General features: G+C 44.2%; 3 protein-coding genes across 3 annotated transcripts; 1 reads left to right on the forward strand and 2 right to left on the reverse strand.

The window, feature by feature from the left end:
* Positions 1–1,080: 1,080 nt before the first annotated feature.
* Positions 1,081–3,108, reverse strand: LOC4340595 (xyloglucan O-acetyltransferase 2). Its single transcript, XM_015786032.3, has 2 exons — positions 2,727–3,108; positions 1,081–2,474 (listed from the first exon to the last, which is right to left on the reverse strand). Exons 1-2 carry the CDS (start codon positions 3,022–3,024, stop codon positions 1,366–1,368), a joined length of 1,407 nt encoding a protein of 468 aa, XP_015641518.1. The 5' UTR covers positions 3,025–3,108; the 3' UTR covers positions 1,081–1,365.
* A 1,631-nt stretch (positions 3,109–4,739) lies between these two features.
* Positions 4,740–13,689, forward strand: LOC4340596 (uncharacterized). Its single transcript, XM_015788182.3, has 9 exons — positions 4,740–4,998; positions 5,619–5,715; positions 6,722–7,900; positions 8,443–10,146; positions 10,222–11,325; positions 11,704–11,808; positions 12,072–12,161; positions 12,731–12,841; positions 12,921–13,689. The coding sequence occupies exons 2-9, from the start codon at positions 5,656–5,658 to the stop codon at positions 13,443–13,445; spliced, it is 4,878 nt and encodes a 1,625-aa protein (XP_015643668.1). The 5' UTR covers positions 4,740–4,998; positions 5,619–5,655; the 3' UTR covers positions 13,446–13,689.
* Positions 13,690–14,443: 754 nt separating this feature from the next.
* Positions 14,444–18,214, reverse strand: LOC4340598 (uncharacterized). The gene is made up of 3 exons (XM_066311454.1): positions 17,722–18,214; positions 17,634–17,644; positions 14,444–17,535 (listed from the first exon to the last, which is right to left on the reverse strand). Exons 1-3 carry the CDS (start codon positions 17,962–17,964, stop codon positions 17,334–17,336), a joined length of 456 nt encoding a protein of 151 aa, XP_066167551.1. The 5' UTR covers positions 17,965–18,214; the 3' UTR covers positions 14,444–17,333.
* Positions 18,215–18,907: the final 693 nt, after the last annotated feature.

Genomic DNA, 18,907 nt, shown 5'->3' on the forward strand with positions numbered 1-18,907 from the left:
TTTGCATTTCTATAATCATGTTTTTTATTTCATTCATATGATTTAAATGATTTAAAGAGACCCTTACCATACCATGCCAGCAGCCCAGCACGTCGTGGCACACGTACGGCAGCCGACGCCATCGTTCGTGCCGTGACCATGACGCGGCGAGGCGAGGCGAGACGGCATGGCTGGCCTCACCGCCGCCCTAGTGTCGGAGGCCGGAAATTTCCCGGTTCACCGCTCCGGCCGGCCTGCATGGTACTCCCTCGCCGGAAGACGAGCCAATTGTTCTCGACGCCATATGCAGATATGCTGCTGGCTGCTGGCCTGCTGCTGCTATCGAGTGGGTATCAAAGGGACAGCAAACAACACACTCAAAGGTCAAAGTGGCCACCACTCTTGTCTAAGAAGCAGAGACAATCAAGGCACAACTTCCGCCGGAGGCTAAGCACAGACAGATCCACGGAGCCGACAGCCCACTTGCGACACACCAACCAGATTGTATGGTAGATTGACTGCTACCAGGGTTGACGTTACCGTGCGGTTACCGGTCTTACCGCGGAGGTATGGTAATATAAATACCGCGGTAATCTTCTTAAATTTAAATAAATTTAAAAAATAATTTGAATTTTTGATAAATTTTACACGATTTTGTACGGTTTTTTACGGTTACCACGCTTACCGTCGGGGCGCGGTAACCCCAGACCCGGCGGTTTGGGAAACCTGACTGCTACTTGCCTGACTGCTACTTGCACACCAGATCAGGATCAACATGTGAACGCAAAGTCCTGTACTTAATCCTGATGCTCATATTTAGGACTAATTATTTATTTTTTAAAATGATAGACGATGTACACGGCTCATGAACGTCTGCATTTATTTTCAAATCAAGCAAGTGATCGAGTAGCAGTGTCCACGAAAAATCAAATGCACGATTTGTTCACACGTGATCGTAAGATCAAACGCCACCGACGATCCCGTAATCCCGTTGTATTGATGACAGTAGTACAGTTCAGTTCAGTGGGAGTAGTTCAGATTTAAAATGGAGCAGTTTAGAGCAAGTTTAATAGTATAGCACACTACTAACTCCAAATCATCTATAACCAATGTAATAGCCAATTCCCATGCTGCAGCTGGCTACAGATCTGTAGCCCGCTGCTCTCCTATCTTTTCATATATCTCTTTAAAATATGTTTATAACGGACTTATGTTTATAACGGACTTATAGCCTGCTATTGTATATGCTCTAACAATTACAGCTACATCAAAGGCGACACCCAAAAATCACTGAGATCTAAACCAAACCATTTTTACCGCGGAATTCGCACTATCTACTCGTATGATCTCGTAAACGAGACGAAACGATTCATCTTATCAACGTCGTCATCTGGTGATGGTCTGGAGCAGAATCTCGTTGAACGTGTCGATGGCGCCGGGGAGGCACCAGTGCACGCAGTCGTTCTGCACCCGCGCGCCGCCGCCGCCGCCGGCGAACGGGTCGCCGCGCATGTACGGGCCCGGGTGCCCGTCGGGCCGCAGGTTGGCCAGCGTCGTCACGTCCAGCGCCGCGAACCGCAGGCCCGCGCCGCCGCCGCCGGCCGCGGCGGCGTCGGCGGCGGCGACCTCTTCCACGACGGTCTTGCGCATCTCCGCCTCCGTGTACCCGGCCTCCTTCTCGCCGTTCTTGTACGGCCGCGTCTTGTTGCACGCGCCGGCCTTGTCCCACTCCCCCTCGAAGTGCGCCGGCGAGAACGTCGTGAACGCCACCACCTTGCTCTTGCTCTTGCTCGTGCCCGCGCCGGCGGCGAGGACGTGGCGCCGGGTGATCTCGGCGAGCGTCCGGTGGACCGCCTGCCTGAACACGGCGAAGAAGGGGGTCTCGGTGTGGTTGAACTCGGCGCAGTCGTGGCAGCCGACGACCTCGCCGGCGTCGTGGTAGATGCCCGGGATCAGGAACCAGTGCCCGATGGAGAGCACGACGGCGTCGAGGCCCCCCAGCCCGGACATCCACCGCTCGTCGAACGCGTCCAGGAACACGTTGTTGTGCCGCACGCCGGCGCGCTCCGCCTTCTCCGCGGCCTTGACGAGGAACGGCGACCAGAAGATGGACACGGTGGCGTCGTGCTCCCGGAACGCCCACCGCCGGAACCTGTTCTCCTCGCCGTCGCGGTGCACGAGCTCCGGCGTGGAGCGGGACGCCAGGAGGCACACCAGCGACTCCGCCTGGTTGCGCGCCAGCGAGTCGCCGACGAACGCGAGGTGCTTGCCGCGGAGCCAGCCGAGGAACGCCTCCGGCGAGAACGCCGGGAGGTCGCACCGCCGCGGCCGCCACCGCCAGTGGAGGTAGCCGGTGTCCGGCCGGCCGTGCGCCATGCAGTTCTGCCCATCCTTGATCGTGGCGCAGCTCGTCCCGTTGTAGAGAGGCGGCCGCGCGTCCGGCACCCACTCGCCGTCGGAGTAGTCGCACGCCGCCGCCGCCGCCACTTCTCCGGCTGCTCGGATCCAACACAAGATGCAAAGATTAGCCCAAAAGGATGCCCTTCCCTCCCCCAATTAAATCCCCAAGAACTCAAATCTGTTCATACATGCTAAAATCTGCACAAGAAACATCACAAATCTAATGCCCAGAATCCGATAATCCAAAAACATCAAGAAATGGAGAAAACCAATCGGGGCAGACAAATCTCATCATGGAAAAAAAAATCCTAGGTACTCGAAATCGACAAGAGATCCCAATATCTCACCTATCGCATTCTTCTTGAACCCTTCATCTCCTTGGTCAGAAGGGGGCACAGGCAGCTGCTTGGCATTCACCTTGACATGCTCGTGATGAGACGAGGCGATGACCGAAGCATCGTCTGTCGCCTGAACCACCACCACCACCGGCTTCTTGGCAGTGGCCACAGGGTTGAAGAGAAGGTAATGGAGGAGGGCGAGAGGGATGAGAGCGTAGAGGGCGTAGGTCACAAGCTGCCTCTTGGGGAGCAGGAAGAACTGGCTGTTCTGAAGGTGGTGGTTCTGCACGAAATTGGTGGTCACCATGGCTGGCTGCAGGTACAAGCTGTGCTCTGCTCAGCTCAAGATGCGGAAACCATGGCAAAGAGGGATGGGGAGAAGAAAGGGATCAAGGAGGAAGAAGGGGGATTGGGGAGTAAAAAAGAAAAAGAAAAAGAAACAATTTTTATATTACTAACAGGGGTTTGTCTCTGGATGAGCAGTGACCAACGTCTGTTGATTCTTTGGAGCGGCTGTTGGTTGGGTACAACTGGTCGCAAATGGCCACAGACAATCAGACATGCCATGCCATCAAGCGGTGTTGGTTTTGATGCTCCTGTGTTCTTTATCAATGGATATCTGTAATTTTTTTTCTTGCTGACCAGCGCATTGTTTAGAAATGGAAGTTGCTAACTGCTGGGTTTGAGACTTTGAGTATGAAAACACGGAAGGAACATGATTGCAACTTTAGTCCTGCCTCTAACTAACCTTCTTTGTGTTGTTCGCTGAAGGTTATACCATCCTCCCGTAAAAAAATTTATATACTCCTTTCTATTACTACTAGATTTGTAACTAAAAATATTATCTAAGTTTATAGTAAAAAATAGTCATATTTTAGAAAACCTAGATAAACCTATTGGTTAAGGTTTATCCTGCATATTTTAGTTCTGGTTAATACTTAGATATTGAAGTTATGTATTACACGGTTGGCTATGACAGAGAAGTGGAGGGGATGGGCTATATCGGTGTCAATACTTCGTCCTTGCGGAAGGGGCAAGGAAGTGCGTATGATAAAATTTACTACCTCTGTTTCAGGTTATAAGACTTGTTAGCATTGCCCATATTCATATAGATGACACATAGATTCATTAATATCTATATGAATATGGGCAGTGTTAGAAAGTTTTATAACCTGAAATAGAGGAAGTACTTAACATGTAGTTTTGTGATAGGAACGCCTTGAGACATAGGGGTTTTTTATAATATTTATTCTTTATTTTAAAAATCATGTATTTTGATGCCAAGGGAGTGTATCCGATTGGATTGAGAGCATGTTTGAGAGTACTTCAATTTCGAGATTTAACACCAAGAGTTCAGTTTAAAGTGGAGTTGTGGAGCAGCCTAAATCCAGCTCCATTTCTCCAGTTCATTTTGTGAGAACACTTAACCGTTTCATTTTTTTCTTTTATGGTGGAGCTGAAATAAATGGGCTCTAACTTTAGGAGAGATGAAGTTGGAGCTAAGCTCTAACAAACCGTAAGTGAGCTGGAACCGGTTAGCTCGTAATCAAATCCCAACCCAAATCAACTTTGAGGAAGTGACACTGCTCCTAATCCTCGCCGACACGAGTAGCACTTGACCTAACATCATCGAGCGCTCCCACTGCCCGAATAGGTATACTCAGCATTAGGAGCAATGGAGACCGTCCGATCAAGATCAAATCGTGCACTACGGTAACTATGCTACAGTACTCTGTAGTGTTCTACAACGTTTTCGTTACGGTTGCTACACTGAATTGACACTGTTCACACGCATTGATTTATTGTGCTCCCCACATGAAGAGTGCACCTTTGCATTACTACGGAGGTTCTGGATTCCCTACCGCCCTCACGTCACCGCCGCCGGTCGCCGGAGCACCGTCGCCGCGCTGGACCGCCTCGTCTTCGTCATCCGCCACCTGGAAGCCAGTCACCCTCAGCCTAAAATGACCGAAATGCCCCTCACCCTGACTTCCCCACGCCTCTCTCACTCTCTCCCAACCCGCAGTCTCCACTAGCCTCCCTAAAACGAAAAAAAAAGGAAAAAAAAAGAAAAAAAAAAACTGCGGCGAGCCGGAGACGTGGCTCCCCGACTCCTCGCGCGCGCGGCCGGCGGCGAGAAGGGCGGCGGCGGCGGCGGGGAAGGCCATCCTCCCCTCATGAGCGGCGTGGCCTCCTCGCGCGCGCGTCGGGGGAGCAGGCAGGTCTGGAGGGGCGACGCCGCCGACGACATCCTTCCGTCTCGGTTCGGATCGGATTGAAGGTATTCGTCCTCCTCCGCCCACTTTGCGCGAGGCAGGCGGGCGCGGTGTAGATTGGGAATTGGGATGGATGGGCAGGGAGAAGGGAGGGAGCGGGGCCTCTCTTCTTACCCCCAAATCGTACAAATTTGCGCCGGAAATTGGTCCAACCAACAACCTTGTTGTTGACATGTTAGCACGAGAGGAATGGAATGTTCTTGCTTTTTTTAGTTGTTCGATCCTTGGTTGATTGTAGTGAATGCCAGTGACGGTGAGTGGCAGGAGTCATTTTGGAATTTTAGATTGGAAATTCGGAGACCAGCTGCGAAGGGATCCGGAACTTAAGTAGCCCCACGTTTTAGTTTGTCTACATTTCGTCCAATTCCTTTGATGGTTTTGGATTTATTTATTTATTTTGTCTGGATATGCATCGTTGGCAAAATCTTCTGCACTATTTTGCTATGTTTTATGTTGCAGTTAAGTGTCAGGGTTTTAGTGAGGATTTCAGTACCTATAGATTATAGTTGTTTTCTTGAAAAATCTGTGATTTTTTTAATCCCTCAGCACACTGTACACTTAAAAAAATATTTTAGCTGGTACATTTCCTGGTATAATTAACTGCCGTATCTGTATGAAAAAGCAGGAATGCATGAGGAACCACTGAAGATTTATTGGTGGTAATGGAGAATGATCATGGAGATCTAGATGATGTGGGATCAGGGTGGCTTGAAGTGAAAAAAGTAAGGAGTTCTCTCTGTTCAATTATAATGCATCGAATGATTGTGGTGTTTTCCCCATTATATGTGTTATAAAACCGGCCCCGAAATCACATCGGAAACCAAACCGCGGAAGAAAACACCATAGGAGATCCAAATATGATGATGACACCGAGACACGATATTTGATAACGGAGTTCAGCCGTAGCCTACATCTCCGGAGCACTGATTACGGACGCTCCTCCCCAATCCAGCATATTACAGCGTATCAGAGTTACAACGACTCACGACTGGTCGCTGCCGGCAGCCGCTCCCTCTCGCTATGCTAAGTCGTCATGCGGTTACAATAGGCACGCCCCTCTATTTATGAGAGAGCCTAGGATAGAGTCTGACTCTTACTCTAGTCCTAACACCTATTACAATTCCAAGTCCTAAACTGGAACTGACTTTGTACATATATTCGACACAAACTCTAACAATATGTTCCCACAATCGCCTTATTGTTAAATGCAAGGTTAAGGCCTTAAGGGGTGTGAGTTTGATCCATGCAACAAGACAGTCATTTCTAGATAAACAGATGCAATAGCTTGGCCGAGAGTGATAATAATCAATTTAACACCTGTTTATAAATCAAATGTTAGAAGAATACCTAGATTGAACCAAACAGATGTTGTGGTAGGAGTTTCTGTGTTATTTATGCATAGCAAAAGGGCATGTATTCAGTGATATATTTTGGCCATATTCCATTCTGTCCAGGATGATAGCTATTAACCAGTACTATCTTGCACACACATAGACTTACATAGCGAAGGTATACCCTGTAAACAGCTCTAAGTTGCTTGAAGATTATTGGCTCTTTCAGAAGCATTTTTTCTGGATCATCAAGTTAATACCATATTTCATCAAACATTTTATATTTTTTGTTTGCATTTTGCTCAGAGACTTGGATCATGCTCTCATTTGATGCTCTATTATGCCAGAAGAACTCTTAGTGCTTCTGTTCCTAACTTATTACAAATCTATTCAACAGAAACACCGATCCAGCTCAAAATTCACATTGCAGAGGTCTTCAGGAGGTTCCAATGATAATAAAATTTCAAACTCGTCCTCACAATCTCAGACCAACTTTGGCAGTGATAGTGCAAAGTGGTGTGACAGGTTACAATGCTCACCTCAGATCACAAAGGTTAATGTTTGCGTTAATGAACCGGGTAGCGTAGTCACAATGGTTGTTCATGGTGAAGAATGTGCTCATGCAGATGCTAGCAATCTGAAGAGTGAATTAAGTGTTTCAGCCTCGGATCATGCAATAGAAAAACCTAAAAAACTGCTAGTGACTGAAGAAATAAGTGAACCTCCCAACGTTGGTAAGATTGACTGTGCTGATTCTCCAACTCCACATCAATCCTCCAACTGTTCAAGTGGTCTTGCAAAATCTTCAGGTTTTTATGATCATGTTAAAGGCCCTCCAATGACAGATAGTATAGGTGTTTTATCGAACACTTCTGTCAGGTTTGGTGATTTTGATGAAGTGCCAGGTCTAGCATTACCTGCAGATGCATGTAGAAATAATAGTTCATCTCAAAAACACATACACATTGGCGATGCTACAGAATTCATAAATGAATGTAAAGATGAAAGTGAACTTAAAACTGAGCCGAATTCTTGTAAAACAATTGTTGAGACATCTCCTGTTATTATTCAAGGGGCAGAAACGCCCACTGAAGATGAGAGCAAGGTATTGGATATATGTGAAATAACAGATAATCGTTTGGATGTTAGTGGTTCACCTTCCTTGGACGACACAGTCTCCTTGTCCTGTGCAAACAATGATCTTGAAGTTCCAGTTAAGTCGTCTTCTGTTGCTTCAACAGAAAGCCAGACAGTTCTTCATGCACCAACTTCAGCAGATTTTGGAGGTGAAACTGCTGGAAGCAAAGAAAGGTTCAGGCAGAGACTCTGGTGTTTTCTTTTTGAGAATCTGAATAGGGCTGTGGATGAACTTTACCTCCTCTGTGAGTTAGAATGTGACATGGAGCAAATTAATGAATCCATCCTTGTTCTTGAAGAAGCTATATCTGATTTTCAAGAACTGAAATCCAGGGCGGAGCATTTTGATAACACCAAAAAATCTACTGCTCTACCAAAGGAGGGGATGCCAATGGCTGTGAAAGCTGACCATCGAAGACCACATGCCTTGTCTTGGGAGGTCCGTATTCTCATAATACGCAAAATTATGAAATATTTTCTTACATGACTTGTATGCAGAATTTCATTTCAATTGCTCCAAGTTTTAGCGTAGTTTTATGATCATTGAACAACTCATAGTGTGCACATATTATTCTCTGTCCACAAGCCTATGTACTTATCAAGAATTGAACGATTACATATATCATGACGAGTTTCTGGACTTGGACCCTTTATTGAATTAATAGTTGTTAAAATAACCTGGTTAATTGCCACAAAACACTTTTCATGGAATGCAAATCTACTACGTCTCCAAAAGAGTTGATTTCTACTAGCAATTCCAAGACAGATTAGTAGGGAAAAAGACGTGCCCCTCATTAATAGGAATGTAGTAAGGGGTATTGAAGAGATAAGACTCATTAATACTTCTCGATTTCTGGACCAAGGATGGTTAGAAATCAACCCTTTTTTAGACAAATTTTGAATGCTAGAAATCAACTTGGGGAGTATCTCACAGTGCTAAAAGAGTTAACAAAACCCTTTTTGATTAAATCATATATGCAGGTCAGAAGGATGACAAGTTCACCACACAGGCAAGAGATATTGTCTTCATCTCTAGAGGCATTTCAGAGAATTCAATTGGAACTGGCTCGCAAACAAGCTGGTATAACAACAGAGAGCTTTGCATCCAGCTCTTCTGGAGAAGTTTCTGGTAGCTCATCAAAGCTAACCACAGCATCAGCGACTGTTGGAAGTATAAGTTTGAAAGTGGAGAGTCAGGTGAAACTTTCTGACACTGAGAAAAAAATTGCTGGAGAGAGGCAAAGCAAGGATACAATCAAGTCAGGTAGATCACCTCCACAAAATATGCCTTCATCTTCTGCAAAGAGTCGAAAAGGATCACTGGAACCTATCTCTGAGGTAGAGAAGCATAATTTTAGGAAGGATAAGGAATTGCCAGAAAACAAATTTGACAAGCTCAGGTCAACAGATACGGCAAAAAGGACTACAGTTCATACTGAGAAGGAGAAACAAAATGCAGCACCACGGAAGTCATTGGATGCCTGGAAAGAGAAAAGAAACTGGGAAGATATACTGAAATCTCCTGTTCGGAGTTCTCGTGTCTCCCATTCCCCTGGTGTTGGCAGAAAAGTACCAGAGCGTGCTCGTGTTCTACATGACAAGTTAATGTCTCCTGAAAAGAAGAAAAGAAGTGCTTTGGACATGAAAAAGGAAGCAGAAGAAAAACATGCACGAGCTTTACGAATCCGGAGTCAACTAGAAAGTGAGAGAGTTCAGAGGCTGCAACGTACCTCTGAAAAGTTAAATCGTGTCAATGAATGGCAGGCTGTGCGCAGCTCAAAACTGCGAGAAGTAATGAATGCACGCCACCAACGTAGTGAATCTCGTCATGAGGCATACCTTGCCCAGGTTGCAAAAAGAGCTGGTGATGAGAGTACTAAGGTCAATGAGGTCCGTTTTATTACATCACTAAATGAAGAAAACAAGAAATTCTTACTGAGGCAGAAACTTCATGGTTCTGAAATGCGGAGAGCTGAAAAGCTACTGGTGATCAAAACAAAGCAAAAGGAGGACATTGCAAGGGAAGAAGCTGTATTGGAACGGAGAAAAATTCTTGAAGCTGAGAAGATGCAACGTCTTGCTGAAATACAGCGTAAGAAAGAAGAAGCTATTATTAGAAGAGAAGAGGAGCGCAAAGCATCTAGTGCTGCACGAGAAGCGAGGGCTGCAGAGCAGCAACGTAGAAAAGAGATAAGAGCAAAAGCTCAACAAGAAGAGGCTGAACTGTTAGCCCAAAAATTAGCAGAGAAGCTTCGTGAAAGTGAGCAGCGCCGTAAGTATTACCTTGAGCAGATACGTGAGAGAGCTTCAATGGATTTCAGGGATCAGCCTTCACCTTTTCAGCGCCGCTTTCCAAGTAAAGATAACCAAAATCGTTCTAGCTCAGCTAATAGTGGAGAAGATTCACAAATAATAAGCAGTGCCAACGCTGCTGAGTCTGGTGTTAAATCATTCAATTCCACGCAAATGAAACGAAGGATTAAAAAGATACGCCAGAGGTTAATGGCTCTTAAGCATGATTTTGTTGAACCACTCATAGGCGAAAATACAGGAATTGTGCACAGGTCTGCTCTAGGTACTGCAAAAGCTAAGTTAAGTAGATGGCTTCAGGACTTGCAAAGACTTCGTCAAGCTAGAAAAGAGGGTGCTGCGAGTATTGGTTTGATTGTTAGTGACATGACAAAGGTACTTCTTGTTTGTTCCATATTGTGTTGTAATAAAGATGTTTACTAATACCACTTTCTTTTTATTTTGGCACAGTATTTAGAAGGAAAGGATCTTGAATTACATGCATCTAGACAAGTTGGCTTGCTTGATTTTATTGCATCTGCTTTACCTGCCTCTCACACTTCAAGGCCTGGAGCTTGTCAAGTCACTGTCTACCTACTACGACTGTTGAGAGTGTTGCTCTCGCTTCCAGCCAATCGAACTTATTTTCTTGTACAAAATCTTTTACCTCCGATTATTCCCATGTTATCGGTATCTCTAGAGAATTACATAAAGGTTGCAGCATCAAACTCTGGAAGTTCGAACATTCAGTCAAGCAAAACATCAACTGAATACATGGAGTCAGTAGGTGAAGTGTTAGATGGATTTTTTTGGACAGTGACCGTAATTGTTGGCCACGTATATCTCAATGACCAACAGCTTCAAATGCAAGGGGGGTTGATAGAACTGATTGTGGCTTATCAAATAATTCATCGCCTGCGAGATCTTTTTGCCCTTTATGACAGGCCCCAGGTGGAAGGATCCCCATTACCATCATCCATACTATTTGGTCTCAACCTTCTGGCCGTCTTAACATCTAAACCTGGAAATTTCTCTACCATTGATTGGGAGTCCTGCAAATGCAGAACTCTAGCGGGTAATCTAGTTCAAGAATATGAATATCTTTGTTCACAAGACATAGGTATGGGCAACCAGTTGATGATATCTGATCAATCTGGAGATGTCAAATTGCCATCTACCAAGTCTGATCTATTGAAATGTGATGAATGCGATCCTAGCGAATTGATCAAAGAAAATAAGTCCTTGGATCATCATAAATTCAACATTCCAGGGGACAACATGTCAGTTTATGAAGCTAGCAAAGACTCAGGGTCCATGCCAGAAATGCAGTCATCTGATACACTAGAGGTACACTCTGTAATTCCCTGCCAGGGAGATGCTGCAGATGGCACCCTTGAAAGAAAAAAGGGGAGTACTACATGTTTGCATGATAGTCCTGGAAAAGACAATGAAATAAACCTAAATCAACCTGTAGTGCTTGTACTTTCTGCTATGGCAGAGACAGGCCTTGTTAGTCTGCCTTCTCTTTTGACAGCTGTGTTGCTCCAGGCCAACAACAGATCATCATCAGAACAGGTTTGTCTTTCTTCTCTATTTACATCCAATGCTTTGTGTGGAAAAAATGTTGTTTTTATTTAAGAAAAAAGCTGCTTATGTTGCCTCCAATACTTCATAGACATTATGAAACACCATTTTACCATATTGCAAGTGAATTATATAGAAGCCACACATGCATTTGGATATGCATAAGGTTCTCAGTTTCAAAATGACATGCTCACATGCATTTATAAACAAGCATGGCAGATGACATTATGCACATAAATCTGTTACTTGGTGACTTTCAGACTTTAAGAATCACATAAGGATAAAACTGGAATTCTTTTCACAGACCAAATATATATATACTTGTTTCATGGATCTTCTCTTTGAAGCAAATGGCACTTCATTTTTCAGGCTTCAGCAATTCTTCCATCGAATTTTGAAGAGGTAGCCACTGGCGTTTTGAAAGTTCTGAACAACATGGCATGTTTGGATATCACCCTTCTTCAATGCATGCTGGTAAGTGGTGGCATCCAACTATCGAAGGCTTGGTATTGTTGTTGCTGTCTGCTTGTCTGTTCTTCATGTATAACTTGATGTTGTTAGATGAATTTAGCATAGCAACAAATGTCTCCATGTTATCAATGGACACAATCAGTCTTCCATAAAGGTTTCATGCATAGCTGTCAGGCAAATTGATGGTTTTCCAGTATAGGAATTCTGAAGATAGTTTCTTTCTGTTCTTTCACCTATATAAGTTTTCACTCTTCTCATAATTTCAGGCTAGATCGGATCTAAAGATGGAGTTCTTCCATTTGATCAGTTTCCTTCTTAGCCATTGCATGAATAAATGGAGAGTGCCAAATGATCAGGTAAAGTGCAGACTGTTCCTTACAGAAAAAATGGTTCATACATTCTTGACATGATATATGTGATACTTTTAAATATCTTTTTTTTTTGTCGAGGTACATTGTTGCCTTAAGTATCATAGTACTTTAATTTCAAGTTTCAGATTTTAATGTAAATCAATTCTTCTATCACTATAGCAATACTATAGCAATAGCAAGATGCATCTCAAACAGTTTGCTATTACTTGGATGGACTTGGTTACAATTTCTTTGTTATCCGTGACATTAGACTAATAGAGTGGGTACCTTAGAATCTAGTTGATGTGTAGATTGTCAAGAATAAATGCATGGGCTCCTGTCCTTGAACAAGAATCTTAATGTGTATTCAGCATTTGCACGTTCTTATTGGACAAACACTTTCCATTATATATGTGATTCTTATAATGTGGTCTATTGACAACTTGCACACTGATGCTCAAAGCAATGCTTTAGTATGTGGTTGAATGATCAGCTATCACGTTCAATGTGCAAAACATGCAGGGATAGTTGTGGATAATTCTATTTACCATAAGAGTTTGTGCTTCTTTTTTCAGGTTGGTTTACTGCTTCTAGAATCTCTGCTACTTCTTGGTTACTTCTCTTTGTTCCATGCTGGGAACCAAGCAGTTCTTCGGTGGGGAAAGAGTCCCACCATACTTCACAAGGTAAACAAAGTTTTATATAACCATGTTTCTCTCCTAACTTCAGAGACCTATGGGCAAAACTGATTAAGATGAAAAACAGGTGTGCGACTTGCCTTTCGTTTTCTTCAGTGACCCGGAGTTGATGCCTATCTTGGCTACTGCTCTTATCGCGGTCTGTTATGGTTGTGACCAGAATAGAAGTGTAGTTCAGCAAGAAATAAGCACAGAGATGCTTCGTTCTTTGATCAAATCATGCAAAACACCAGGACTGGCTGCTTCAGATTCCATTCTTTTGGATGGTTGGGGAACCAACAGTTCCAGTGATAATACACAGATCTTATTGGATACAAGAAACCCGCAAGGTGATATCTCAATAAGGTCGAACCGCAAAAGTGCACGGCCAGTTTTAGGAAAAGGAGTTTCAGGGGTCATCAGATTGAGCAGAAATAAGGGCCAAAGAGACGGCCGAGGAGCAAGAATTGGTGATGATGGACCTCTGAAGCAAAGAGCTGGAGAAACTTCATCTAACTTCATGTTGCATAGAAAAATCCCAGCTTCTTTCTTGGACAAGGCTGAAGAGTTCTTCTGTAGTGAAAATGATACAGCAGCGAATATAACAAACTGACCAGACCACAGAACAAGCTACTTAATTTGGACCTTTTTTATTTCCTTTTGAGATGATGGTTCTTGAGAATATACAACTAGACAGGCTAAACTTCAGCTGGACGGATGGTGATGATTAGGGATTGACTGTATAGGTTTTGGAAAAGACATTTGCCATTTTTACAAGGCTTGCTCGAGGTAACTCGGCCAAATTGGTCAAACCCTGGGAGCTAATATAATATACGTGTCAAAATTTATCATGCAAAGGATTTTTTTTAATAGAATGTTATTTGTGCCTCGAGTTGGACTGGCCAGCGAAACTGCGAAAGATGTACAGCAGAAGGGTACAATAAAAGCATTATACGTTTCCTCATGATAAAATAAATAAATAAAACAGTAAACCGTATAGTCTATTTGTAACTTCGTATGAGTAAATTTCAGAAAGCTATAACTGTTTTATCAAAACTATTGATTTACGGCAACTTTAGCTAGTTGTTTCAGAAAACTAGCAATAAATGATTTTATCAATGAATTGCAAAATTGTTTTGTTGATATGTTTGGACCTACCAGTCAACCACACATGTTTATCAATGATTTGTAATGGGCAGCGCCCGGTGTCTGCATTATAAGGGGAATGCACACGGTCAACCACACATGTAGTTGCATGCATATACAAAGGATTAAAGCTGTAATTTACTTATAAAATGGATGAAAGCTGTAATTTACTTATAAAATTATCAAATGAACCACGGCAAGAGATTCCGTTTTGGCAATGGGATAACATAACGAGCAAACAATTTTTTTCCATCGATCTATTCCCAGCAGATCAAATTGCTTGCTCCTCCATTTGATGTGCACGTCGTTAGTAATCTGAGTAAAACTATTTGCGCTTTAGCAATCGTACACCAATCTTAGAGGCGGTTATGAATCTCGACGGATGCATGGTCAGCCCAACCACGAGGGTATTTATTCTTGCAAGCAATCGATAACTAGCAAGAATAAGATGAACAAGCAACTCAATTTGCGAATTAAAGATGTAGGATTGAATCAACAAAAGTATCACAGGTGAGCTTCCGCAGCGAACAAACCGGCGATCTAACCAATCACGGGATTACACGGCAAAGTAGCAAAGCTAAACTTTGATGTAAACAAAACCCAATTGTTCTTTGTGGCGGCTAAAGGTATAAGAAGATGAGAGAACGACCACAGGGGTGTTGGAGTCATGTTCTAACCCTAGTACACGTCCCTAATGGACCAAACTCGATACATGGCCCATTAGACCCAAATAAGAACTTGGTAGTAAAATGATGATTGCGGCCGCTCCAACATAGATATGGACACGAGGCTAGATCCATTTGAAAGTAGACTTGATAAGATTTTCATGAAGTAGTTGCACGCCTAAATCGGAGTTCGCATGAAGTCGTAGCGGTCGTCAGAATGAAGTTGGCTCTGTCCTGCAGTCCGAATCCAGCCCGCGTGAATCCTCTCCTTTTGGATCCTCTCTATTGTTCCTGAGTAAAACAAGAGTGCGCGCATCTCTGTGGTATAACTAAGATAAACATGAAGTAAAGAATGAACTCACCGATAGTTGTACTTGTACTTGTGGAGACATGGATGTATTGATGGTGTTGAATTGTTGATGTCCTCATCACTATTCTACTCCCTTTCTCTCCTCAATGAACTCCCATCTTCCCTGTTGTGACTTGTGAGGTACCAAACCAACTACCAAATACCGTTATACGTAAGTACCAAGTATCAAGGCACTACAGCTAACGTTTATACCATTTCCGACATATATAATGCTGACCTAAATATTCATTTCTGTAGTAGTGTTGGTTGCCCAGCAAGTCACAATCAACGGCTCCTCCTCTCCTCTTCTACTTTCTTTTTCTTACGTGCTCCTCCTTCCCTGTTTGTTGTTGTGGTCGATGGGGGCAAGGAGACGAGGGACGCTACTGCTTAGCTTGTGCGTGGGAGTTCAGCCAAACGAAGGAAAGGAAAGTGGTCACTAAAGTATCCCGTCCTCCTTCCCCTAGATTTTTATTTATTATTTATTTATTCTGAACTATTTGCTGTTGTTATAGCTTTATGCCTATGAGTATTCTGGTCGGGAAAAATACATGTCATACGTGAAGATATGACACGTTATTGCCATGTAAATGGTACTCTTCTTATTGCTAATGTGTTGTGGCCCATTATTATGGCTGCTACAGCGTCCATCCTCGTCGGCCTCAATATATTTTTACATTTCTTTACTGATTATAATTCCATGTAAGAGTCATATATGATGAATACCGGAAACATACCATGTAGCTACCATCACTACTGGCAACTGATCTTTGTTGGGTCATGCAAAATCCATATTAGTCCCGATTTAAAATCGCAATGTAAGTTAAAAGACCATTTTTAGTCTCGGTTCAAAATATGTCAGGCGTCCCACTATCTTTATTCCCGGTTGGTGTTACCAACCGGAACTAAAGATCGATGCATTATATATAATCCCTCGCACTTATCCTCACCTCATCCTCACAAACTCCTCCTCATCTGTAACTCCCTTTCCTCCTCCTCTCTCTCTCTCTCTCATCTCTATCTTATCCTCTATCGATCTTATCCTTAGGCTCCTCTCTATATCTCATCTCTCCATTTTTTTTCGCAACAGAGAGGAGCAGCGTTGGGCGGTGGCGGCGGCCAGCGCAGCACCGGGCAAGGGCGGCCTGCGCGCGTCGGGCGGCGGCGGCGGCTAACACGACGCCGGACGAGGAGCAGCACCGGGCGGCGGCCGGCGCGACAATGACTTGATTAATGTGTATTTGTTTTTTTATGTGAATTTGTTCATACCGTGGGTCTAATGAATTTGTTATGTCAATTTGAGTATGTTCATTCGATCTATGAATTTGTCGATGATTTTGTGATGTTTTGTGAATGGGGATGATTTTGTCGTTGAGTTTGGTTTGAAATTAATATAAGTAGCAAAAAAAATAATTAAAAATAAAACAAAAAAAAATACTAAAGATGAGAGCGTCAGCCACGTGGCACTCTGATCTTTAGTGTTGGTTCGTATTACGAAGATTCATCTTTAGTCTCGATTATTTCAACCGGGACTATATGCCCATCTTTAGTACCTGATTCGGGGTCCCGGTTGCACAACTGGGACAACAGGGGGTTACGAACCGTGAGTGAAGACCCTTTTCTCCAGTAGTGCATGTAGGATAAAACCAACCACTCAAGAGGAGGCAAAACAACCGATTTCAATAGCTGATGGAGTTTCCATGTTAGTTTTTACACAATTTAAACTGGAGCTATATATAATTGAGCATTAACCTATGTATAATGGCAGTATGTGCCGGAAGGGTTCGTTTTTTGTGGCGCGGATCACGGCTGGTTGGGCCAAAACATTATTATGGTTTACATGCGGATCATTCTAGTTGGGCTGGTACAATATAATGGCTTAAGTGTGGGCCGCTTAGTTGGGCTAGAATAGGATTGAGGGTACGGTACGACCTGTTGGCTGTGCATTAAGTTCACTTCAGGTCCCTTAATTTATCGCTAAGTCTCCCTGAATAGTAATAATACGACGCGTCTCACAACTCTCAAAACTAATATAAATAAGGTCCCAAAACGGTTTGGACGACGTTTTCGGCTGATATGGCATTGGCGTGACACGTAAAACAGAAAAAAAAAACATGAGACCTACATATCAGTAAGTGTTTAGTTAAAAATAAAAAAAATGCAGAGGGACCTACGTCACCGCCTCATCTCTTTTACCTCTTCTCTCTTCCTCTCTCTCCCTTTCGTCGTCGTCGTCGTCGGTGTCAGCGGCGGTGGCCGTTGTGGCAGGGCCAGCGAGGCGAAGGTGCACCCGGAGATGACCATGAAATCAAAGCTCTGGAGTGCAACGGGAGGAGGCGCGCTAGGAGCCCGCGCGCCATGGCCTATTGCTCGCCCACGGGGATACCCTCCCATCCATCCCGTTAAGAAGGTCAGACCACATCCCCTTTACCGGTGGCAGCTGCGCCACGAAAGCTTGCCACGGTGGGTACCCGACGTCGCTGCCACGGACGCGACTGTCCGGCCGGAGCGAGAGATACCTGCAAGAGCAGTTCAGTTCCGCGCTGCATACGCAAAAACTTCAGCTATATCTTCAAATAAGTTCAGAAAAGTCCAACTCACACAGGGGAATCAGGTGACACATTAGCTTGCTTCTTCTGGCCATCTAGCAATCTGCAAGAAGCAGCAATCGATTTGAAAGGCAGATACATGAATAATGAATTAACGTTTGAATTTTTGATTGATTATACGAAGAAGAAAGCTGCCGCGTCGTCGGCGTCATCGTCATCGGTCTCGTCGAACCGCAGGTCCGGCGTGTTCCCGTCCGTCGAGAATGGCACGGCAAGCACGCCCAGCTCCATGAGGTCTGTCAAGAGCGGCTTGCTCCGGTGGAACGACTCGGTCACGAACTCCGGGAGATTTGATTTCAGGGTCATCTTTTGGGCACACCTCTGCCTCGCCGGCCCTGCAACCGCCGCCGCCGCCGATGACATCTACGATGAGGAGGAAAGCGAGAAAGAGGAGGAACTATAATTTTTTTTATTTTTAGCAAAACACTCACTGACATGTGCATCTTAGGGTTGGTTTGGTTTGTGGCCTAAATAGGCCTTACCAAATTTTGTCAATGCCAAATTTTGGCAAGTTTTGGCATGACTAATTTTGGTAAGACAAAGTTGTGTTTGGATTGAAGCCAAAATAGCCTAAGTTCACTATTGAAATGGCCTATTTTCGTAGGCATGTCAAAAGTTGGCTTCAAACTAAATAGACACTAAACACTATTGAAATTGTCAAATATTGGTAAGCCTAATTTAGGCCTCAAACCAAACCAACCTTATATTTTTTCTGATTTTAAGTGCCACGTCAACGCCATGTAAGCATCATGTTAGTCGAAAACGCCATCTAAACTGTTTTAGGACTGGTTTTGTAAGTTGAAGGGCACTTCATATATGATATTGTAGTTCAGACACGTATTTCTGACTCCTAAAAATTGAGTAACCTAAAGTGAACTTATTCCGTTGGCTGTTGCGGTCGGCCTAGAATTGGCTGACGTACTGATCCAGTTGGACCATATCTGCAAATAAAGAATTTTTTATTTATAATTTTTTTTATTAAAAGTTTTACAAAAATAATTTTCTATTTTGAAAATTGACGGAAGGAGTCGCCTACCGCCCTTAAAAATCGCCCTCTCAGAGGGCGGCGAAAATGACGTGGCAGACGGCCGTCGCTCGGCCCCCTTGCCGCCCTCCGCTAGGGCGATTTTATACTGTGCGGGGGGCCGCCTGCAAATTGGCGGCGAGGGGGGGGCATGGAATTTTGCAGGCGGCCCCCTTGCCGCCCTCCGCTAGGGCGATTTTGTACTGTGGGGGGGCCGCCTGCAAATGGGCGGCGAGGGGGCATGGAATTTTGCAGGCGACCCCCTTGCCGCCCTGGGGGAGG

This window comes from Oryza sativa, chromosome 6 (assembly GCF_034140825.1).
Source record: "Oryza sativa Japonica Group chromosome 6, ASM3414082v1".
Lineage (NCBI taxonomy): Eukaryota > Viridiplantae > Streptophyta > Magnoliopsida > Poales > Poaceae > Oryza > Oryza sativa.

What these genes read in the sequence shown, in the direction of transcription:
- LOC4340596 (XM_015788182.3), top strand. Translation starts at nt 5,656, where the DNA reads ATGGAGAATGATCATGGAGATCTAGATGATGTGGGATCAGGGTGGCTT. An exon ending in CACATGCCTTGTCTTGGGAG is followed by an intron (nt 7,901 to 8,442) that starts GTCCGTATTCTC and finishes TCATATATGCAG; the next exon opens with GTCAGAAGGATGACAAGTTC. An exon ending in GGAGAGTGCCAAATGATCAG is followed by an intron (nt 12,162 to 12,730) that starts GTAAAGTGCAGA and finishes TTCTTTTTTCAG; the next exon opens with GTTGGTTTACTGCTTCTAGA.
- LOC4340595 (XM_015786032.3), bottom strand. Translation starts at nt 3,024, where the DNA reads ATGGTGACCACCAATTTCGTGCAGAACCACCACCTTCAGAACAGCCAG. An exon ending in GTTCAAGAAGAATGCGATAG is followed by an intron (nt 2,475 to 2,726) that starts GTGAGATATTGG and finishes GGATCCGAGCAG; the next exon opens with CCGGAGAAGTGGCGGCGGCG.
- LOC4340598 (XM_066311454.1), bottom strand. Translation starts at nt 17,964, where the DNA reads ATGTCATCGGCGGCGGCGGCGGTTGCAGGGCCGGCGAGGCAGAGGTGT.